This window comes from Leptonychotes weddellii, chromosome 6 (genome assembly GCF_054177405.1).
Source record: "Leptonychotes weddellii isolate Sample4059 chromosome 6, ASM5417740v2, whole genome shotgun sequence".
NCBI lineage: Eukaryota > Metazoa > Chordata > Mammalia > Carnivora > Phocidae > Leptonychotes > Leptonychotes weddellii.
In genome coordinates, this window is record NC_138374.1 from 134,480,188 (window position 1) to 134,488,050 (window position 7,863).

The window sequence follows — 7,863 nt, forward strand, 5'->3', positions numbered from 1 at the left end:
CCCGTTCGCAGCGCCAAATGGGCTCTGGGGGCGCCGAGGAGGGGGCCTGACTCCACATGGGAGATCTGGAGAGGATGCGGACCGGGCCTTGAGGGATGAGGAGCCAGCTGCGGTGTGTGTGCTCTGGGCCGAGCCTCTCCCTCTGCCCAGGCCTGAGACTGGGCGCGTCTGACCCTGGGGTGGGGGGCGGGGGGGCGGGCAGCCGAGCAGGGAGAGCTGGTGGGGCTGGGAAGCAGAGCTGGGGCCAGCGGGGCGTGCGGGAAGGAAACTCACATCGGTAACGTTGACCACTCCTATTTGCGGGGCTGTCAGGTCGATGTCAAACGTCTTCTCCCAGTATGGCACCAGCTGCAGAGAAACCACGCACGGTAACGTAACAGCGTCTAGGAACGCGTGTGTCCAGGAGGGGGAGTGTAGAGGGTCAGCCCAGGGGCAGAGGAAGGTCACTGTGAACCCACGATGGGGGCCCGGAGGGAAGGGGTAGAGGTAAGCAGTTGCAGGTAAAAATCCCAAAATGAAAGTATTGGGATGGTCAGCTGAAGACACTGGCCCTTCTTTCCCCAGGAAAACACGGGTAGGAACCCGTGTTCTGATCCTAGCTCTGCTACTGCGTGACCTGTGACTTTGGGCAGGTCACTTCTCAGTGACCCTCAGCTTCTGCACCTGTAAACTAAGGTCGTCGTCCCTGGTCATTGTCAGTGTTCCTCACGTATCTCCTCATTCTGTTGCTCTTTCAACAACGAGCGTGAGGTGTTGGGGATCCAGCTGGGAACGAAACTGTCCTCTGAGGCATGGCCTCTCCGTGCTCTCAGTCTATGATTGTGTAGACCCACCTGCAGGGCTCATGTGCCCACCTGCCCTCCCCCCCACTCTGTTTTTTTGTAGACGGAGTCAGCCCTGGGAACATGAACTCCCTGCTGCGTCTCTGCTCTGGGCATTGTGTGTGTTGTGTTCCATGCGATTTACTTCCCATTCTGTGCCCCCTTCTCAGGGTGCCCTCTGTGCCCACGGGGCCCTTGAACACCAGACGTAACCTCCCAAGGTCCTCGGGCCGGGAGTTGGGGCAGGAACTCTGAAAGAAGCTCCTCTCAGAAAGGGCCACCGCGTCAGGCCCTGCCTTTGGAGAGCCCTGCCTCTCACCAGGGGGAAGTCGTCAGGGTCGATCCAGATGATGCTGAGATCAGGGTTTTCTGTGTTATCTTGGGCCACGGACTTGAGTATCTCCAAGAACTCATAGCCGTCTTGGAGGGAACACGAGTAAGAAGTGTTAGGTGGGACAGGGAAGAAAGGGACGCAGCCACAGCAGGAGTCCTGGGCGCTCCCCACCTCCCACCGTCGCTGGTGTCTCACCCCTGGGTCACTGCACTCCCAGGAACGCCTCCCACTGAAGCCTGCACAAGCACCCCTGTCTCCCCGTCACCGGCACCCCCCACCCAAACCTGCATCCCTCCCTCACCAGGATCAGCTTCCTCCGCGAAGGCCACGATGTGAATTCCATCCATGTCGTCCTCCTGTTGGGGGCAGCGGGGCTTAGCTATGCTTCCTGAAGTTAGGGAGCCACACACACCCTACATCTTCCCGGAATTTCGTGGAACTCCAGCTTCCGGATCAGGTACGTTCTTGTGGCGGCAGCCCTTTCCCAGGTGACACGGATGGCTCGGTTTCCCCTCCAGGGACCCCGCACCTCCTCTAGCAAACTCTTTAGCCCCAGATCTCCCTCCCTGTCATCTTTGTCAGTGTCTGTGTGTCTCCTAATTCCTGTAGTTCTTCAGAGCTACAGCCTCCAAACTTTGCTGGTGCATGGTCTTTCCTACGGGCCAGGCACGGAGCGCAGCAGGGTGGGAAGTTTCCAGGACTTGCGTCTTTAGCCACCCATGCCCTGCCCCGGGGACCCGGGCCTGTCCGGGGGTGGGGGGACACTCACCCACGTCTCATACATACTCTCAGGCTTCAGCTTCCTCAGGGTGGACCTAGAAGAGACAGTCAGGACTCAGCGGGCGAGAAGGATGCACCTCCAGAGAGCTCTGGGTCAAGCCTAGGGCACAGACAGCTTGTAGGCCAGAGAAAAGCCATCTGGCAAAGTCTAAGCTCTGGGCTCCAGGCCCAGGTCACCGCCTGGTTAAAGCAGGTGGGAAGGCAGCGGGTGGGCCCGTGGCCTGGAAGAGAGTCTTTGGGAGAAGGGTAAGAACGCGATATCTGGGCATCCCCTCATTCATTCAGTACAGCTGAGTCTGAGAAGTTCTAGGCACTGGGCGAGGCGCCGTGTGGGGGCATTGTTGAGCGAAGCTGACTGGCCCTCCCCGACAAAGGGGGCCATGATCTAGCGGGAGAGGGCGAGGTTGGTGGCGTCTCCATGGACACCAGGGGACGCTCCCAGCTGTGGAGTGCCACGGAGGAGGAGAATCGTGTGTGAGTGCGGGCAGGGTCTCTCCACCTCTGGCTGGAGAATTCTCGGTTGTGGGGGGCCATCCTGTGTGCCCTGTAGGAGGTTAGCAGCGTCCCTGCTTCTCCGCCCACCGCCCCTCCCGCCAAACACTGGTAGCTCTCTCCTCAACCAAAAATGCCGGTCAGGATCCCGTTCTGACACTTCCTACTGGTGGGACCTCAGTACTTGAGCTTGTTGAAAGGATTAAAAACAGTAGTAGAGATGGAAGCACCTGGCAGAACCTGGTCTGTGTGCGAGTGAGCAGTCATACCCAGAAGGGCCTTCACCTGCCAGCCAGACCAGCTTCCTGGCGGGCTGGGATCCCCCGGCCCCTCTTGAGCATGGGGCGCATGGGCGTTCTGGCCCGAGGAGGCACCCCCCGGCTCAGGCTGGCCCCCGCTGCCCACCTCCTGTGCTCCTCCACGAAGCTGACAATCTCCTCTTCACTGTTGGGCTTGTCTGGGATGGTCACAGGCTCTTCCGTGAAGGCCTCATAGAAATCGATCTCATTCAGCTTCAGGGTCAGCTTCTTTGCCACCTTTGGGGGAGGGGGCAGGGGGAGGGGAGCGGGGGATGCGGGTCATGGGGAGAGGCCGTATCACCACGAGCAGGTCTTAGGAAGGAAGCCAGACAGCCTGGGCCCTTGTCACTGCCCCTGTGACAGTGGACAAGTGCCTTGATGTCTCTGGGCTTTGGTTGAACCTGAGAGGGGTGGGTTAAAGGATCTAAAATCTTTGGGGCAAGAGAGAGAGGCCTGAGGTGGGGTGGGGGGTGTCGTGTGAGGCACGGGACCAGGTCGCGCATCAATTCTGGGAGAGAGGTCTGGAGGGCAGCTGCAGGGAGCTAGGGGGACCCCATATGGCCACAGGGAGGAGAACCTTGCTGTCGAAGGTGGCGAAGAAGGGGATGTAGGGGTGAAACTCCTCTGCCGCATCCTCGAAGGCCTTGTAATCTGAGGGAGTAATGCAGAGTCAGTCTCTGGGAGAGCCAGGGTCTGCCGGAGAGCCAGGGTCTGCCGGGGAGCCATGGCCTCTCTGTCTCTCCCCGAGTCTCCTTTAGCCAGAGGGGTTCCTTCTGAGACCCACCCCCTAGTCCTCTGAGAGCAGCAAAACTTTAGTGGAGGAAGTTGGGTGCTGGGGGTCCCTGTCTGGGAGCCCCAAGTGCAGGGAGGTCAGAGTAGCGAGAGAGTTGACCATGCCAGGGGGTCGGTTGTAGAGATACGGAGACAGTGGGTGGAGTGGGGGTTAGGGAGACGGGTAAAACGGGGGTCCAAGGAGGGACAGGGGCATCTGGGGGTTACCCACGCTCTGAATCTTTGCTCTTGAAGTAGCCAATGAGTTTGATCTCATCCTCGATGTTCTCAAATGCCTGCAGTTCGCGTTCGCCTTCAATCAATTCCACAGGGTCCTCTAGGACCTGGAGGAGAGTGTGTTCTCGCCTCACTCGAAGGAGCAGGGGGAGGGATGAGGGCGGCAGGGCTGGGAGGAGGGGCGGGAGGGGCTGTCTGTTGCCTGTGTGCACGTGTGTGTGTGCGCACGCGTGCAAGGCTGGACTTGGTTGGGGATGGGTGTGAAGTCTTAAAGCAAGGCCATTAGGTCCAGGAGAATCCTCACATCCAGTAGAAACTCCACCAGGGTGTCCGCAGAAAGCTCGCCGTCATACTCAATGACTTCATCTCCCTTGAACACGTAGATGCTGTCCTCTTCCGTGAGGCCTAGGGAGCGAGCCGGAGGTGAGCCCGGAGGCCAGACCGCCCACAGGTCCAGGGCCCGTCCCAGTGCCCCTGGACCCCACGCCCTCACCTCTTATTCGCCCCTACCCCACCCACCTCCCTTCAGGCCCCTACAGCCCTGGGCGCTGCGCCTGTGGGTCTAGCCCAGGCAGCCCGCCGGGCCCCGGGGCTCTCCAGGAGAAGGCGGGCTCAGCGGGGCTGTCGGGGGGACATAGGGAGACATAGACTCTAGCAAGATGTCTCCCTTTCTCTGCTCGCCATAACGAGAGACAGATCCTCCTTTCCCTGCTCCGAGGACTCCAGCCGCTCACTCCCGGTCCAGCCCTGTAACCTGCTGCTATTACTGACCAGATGACTTCATTAGTGACCGCCCTCCCCAGCCACATCCGGAGTCCGGTTCAGGCCTGTGGTGCTCCCTGGTGGCTGGGGCCGTAACCCTGGCCCCCCCAGCTCCCCCAGGCTCTGGCCGGAGAGGCCTCTCCTGCCCTGCCGGTGTTCCCTGACTGCCCCGTTCCTCCAGCGCCTAGCCCTGGTTTGTACGTAAGTATGAAGAGGGCCACCCCCACCTCTTTCTAGGATTGGAGCCTGGGTGGGTCTCTCTAAGGAGTGAAGGAGATGCCGGAATCCCTGCCATACCCGTCCCCAGGTCAGTCTTTTCTCCCCGCTGCCACATTAGGCCCGGTGGGGCCCCTGCCCTGTACAAGGGCTACCCTCCAAATCCTGGCCTGGGCCTCCCCCATCCCAGAAGCCCCCACACCTGGGCCTCCCCGGGCCCACACTACTACGCGCCCCTTCCCCACCCCTCCCTTACCTAGTTTCTTGGCTACAGCTGCGTCCTTCTCAGAGTCCACCAGCCCGAAGCCAACACCCTTGTCTTCGAGGACTTGGGCCGCTAACTGGAGGGAGCATAAGGTTAAAATCAGCTCTGGGATTTTTAGTCACCCCGTGCCCATCTCACGCTTCCCAGGAGGGTCATTTGGGATGTGGGGAAGATAAGAGTTGCCCTGGGCACCGCGCAAGGCTCCAGGTAGCTCCATTTCCCTGCAAGCCCACCCTTCTGGGCTGTAGTTTGGTTTCAGCCCCTGGACACGTATTACTCGTGCACAGCGTGCTTCTGATGTTGCTCCGAAGGCCGGCACGGGATACTTCCCGGTTCCCGAGGGGTGCTGGGGAGTCTGGCTTCAGAGTGACTGAGGCCCTTTCTGCTTCGGGGCTGAGCCCTGCTCGCCATCGTCATTAAAGGCCATGCTCAGTGTGGGGTGGCATTAGAAGTCCCTGGGGTTCTTCTGAGTGACCCCCACTGGGGAGCATTTTGGAGGGCAGGAGGGTGTGTGGGGGGGGGGCCTGGTTATGTCACCAAGGAGTGGCAGAAGCCAGAGAGCTGAGGGTTGAGGTCACTGGGGCCACCACTTGTCACCTTCAGAGACAGAGACTCCAGCAGGCACGAGAGGAGACCCAGGCGGGGCTCTCCTCACCGAGGCCAGACTTCCCCTGTGTCCCCCAGCCCTTCCTTTCTCAGGCTGTGGACAGTCACTCCTGCAGGTCCCTGCCCCCTTCAGCCTCCCGGCTGGACTCCGCCCTGGTGCCCTCTGCCGCGGGCTTGCAGCCTCACCCTGCCTAACACACACAGGCGCCCGGATTCTCAGGAGAACGGGGAGGCTGCTGGCAGGTGGATGGGCCGAGATGCTGAGCACTCAGGATAAAAATACTCAGTGCATTAATAGATGGCAGGTTCCGGCAGCCACAGGGGCCCACAGAAACGGGAGCCTCTGGTCCTTCCTGTAGGCAGGCTGGGGCCTCGCTGTCCTGCCGGGCTGGAGAACGGGCTGCACAAGCTTGGGCCGGAACACGAACGCGTCTGGCTAGAGAGCGCGTGGGACCGCATCTCCCAGTCACCCCCAAACACAGGGCCTTTCTCTTGTTGTAAGTCGGCTTGGAGGCGAGGAGAACCTTCCCACAGAGAGAAGCTGGGGAAGGCATTCTGAGGCCTCCTCCAATTGCAAGAATTTTCCAATCAGGGCATCTGGCCTGACCCAGTAGGGGCAGATGGAGAATTAGGGAGAGAGGGACTGAGGCTGGAGGGCGCCACGGTGGTCTCTGTTAAACTTTCGGTGGGAGAAACATACCATGCGAATAAGATGTCGGTAGCCTTTAAAATGCATACCCTTTGGTTCAACTTGGGGTGCAGGCCTGCTGTGTGTGGAGAGAGGGGGCATGTTCTGGCCAGGAGAGTAGATGGGGGGCGTCGTGCAGGTCCGGCCCACTCCTCTGACCGAAGTACAGCCCTTCTCCTTTTTGTGCTCCTCTTCCAGGGACACCTCAGTCCCGGCCATGGAGGAGGGGTCTCCCTGCAGCCCCTCCCTCCTAAACGTGCCTACCCGTGGTGGGACTTTGGGGTCCCAAGTCACCTTCCTGTGGGCCTGAGGCCGCACGCCGCGAGGCCCCGAGTCCCCCTCCAAGTCTGCATGCGGCTGTGGGCTAGGGGTGGCCGGGAGAGGCCACTGTGCTCTGTGGGCCGGTGGACCCCAGACTCACCTCCAGGATCAGCTCTTCCATCTCAAACTGTCTTTGTGAGGCCTTGTCATCCTCGGGGGGCTCGTGGTAGAGCAGTGCCAGAACCTCATACTTCTTGAACACATGCTTGTAGTTCTTGGCGTTGACATTGACCACACGGTCCACACCGTCATACTGAGGGAATTCCAGCCCGTCCTCCCCCTGCACCCCCAACCTGGGTGTCCCTAGCACCAGCAGGAAGAACAGTGCCGGCCGCAGCCCGGGCCCCGCGCTGGCCCCCATCCTGTCGGCGGTGCGTGCGGTGCAGGGAACGGGGTCAGGCTCGGCTCTCAGGTCCCTGAGGGTAGCTGGGGTCGGGCGGGGCCCTGGGTCCTGAACCCTGAGTGAGGGGCTCACAGGGGGGTGGGGTGGGGAATGGCCCGGAGCAGTGGACAGAGGACACTGCTGGGTCCCGGACAAACTGCCGACAGAGCCAAGAGTGAAAGGGTCAGGAGGAGGGATAGGAGCAGGGGGTGGGGAGGGAACCGGAGCTGTCCCTGAAATTGGCACCGCGGGGCCCCCACCTGGCTCCACCTAAATATGTGTCTGGGGTTGGCAGGAGAGAGGATAACCTTCTGAGGCCAGGACAGCTCCAGAGGGCCGAGACCCTCCCTCCTCCTCCCCCTCGCCCCCTGGCTCCGGGAGCCCCTCCCCCGCTGCCTTCCCCTACGAAGGCCAGGGTTCCTCAGCACAGTCCCCACGCTGGCCCGGAAAGCTCATCGCCATATTAAGAAAGGAAAAAGCCTGAGCTAAAAATAAGACCAGATGAGTCGGAGGTAAATGAGCTGGGTTGGGGGAGGGGAGGCATGGGGTCGTTAGGGAGAGTCCAGGGAGGGCAAGGGTACTCAGACCCAGGGAAATGGTGGTGGAGAGGAGGCATTCTGGGTCAGAGATTCAATTCCTACGACAGGACAGAGGGGTACAAATGCCTAAAACCTGGACTGTCCTCTGGATGTGGCCTGTTTCCTCCATCCAGCGGAGGAGAAGGTGGTAAAAAGCACCCGGGCTGCAGGAAGAGACCCCCTGCACTTCCCTTTCAAGAACAAGGACCAAGGATGATGTCATTCTCAGAATAAAAGATGGAGCCTCAGCCAGGACGGGCGACCTGGCTCAGCCCCAGCCACTTTCCTGTGCTTCACTCAACACCCTAAGT

General features: G+C 60.7%; 1 protein-coding gene and 2 long non-coding RNA genes across 3 annotated transcripts in view; 2 read left to right on the forward strand and 1 right to left on the reverse strand.

The window, feature by feature from the left end:
* CASQ1 (calsequestrin 1) overlaps positions 1-7,093 on the reverse strand; it is an 8,394-nt gene extending 1,301 nt beyond the window's left edge. The window contains exons 1-10 of the mRNA XM_006743430.3: positions 6,693-7,093; positions 4,969-5,053; positions 4,039-4,139; positions 3,730-3,841; positions 3,304-3,377; positions 2,833-2,963; positions 1,925-1,970; positions 1,457-1,511; positions 1,141-1,241; positions 274-348 (exon numbers count right to left, since the gene is read on the reverse strand). Coding sequence (XP_006743493.1) covers positions 274-348; positions 1,141-1,241; positions 1,457-1,511; positions 1,925-1,970; positions 2,833-2,963; positions 3,304-3,377; positions 3,730-3,841; positions 4,039-4,139; positions 4,969-5,053; positions 6,693-6,953 — 1,041 coding nt within the window. The 5' untranslated portion in view covers positions 6,954-7,093. The remainder of the gene's footprint in view (positions 1-273; positions 349-1,140; positions 1,242-1,456; positions 1,512-1,924; positions 1,971-2,832; positions 2,964-3,303; positions 3,378-3,729; positions 3,842-4,038; positions 4,140-4,968; positions 5,054-6,692) is intronic.
* Positions 4,137-7,863, forward strand: part of LOC145722383 (uncharacterized) — a 16,022-nt gene continuing 12,295 nt past the window's right edge. Inside the window, exon 1 of the long non-coding RNA XR_014146632.1 lies at positions 4,137-4,803. This is a non-coding gene — a long non-coding RNA (uncharacterized LOC145722383). The remainder of the gene's footprint in view (positions 4,804-7,863) is intronic.
* LOC115944329 (uncharacterized) lies at positions 7,064-7,833 on the forward strand. Its single transcript, XR_004078889.2, has 2 exons — positions 7,064-7,486; positions 7,687-7,833. It is a non-coding gene; the product is annotated as an uncharacterized LOC115944329 (long non-coding RNA).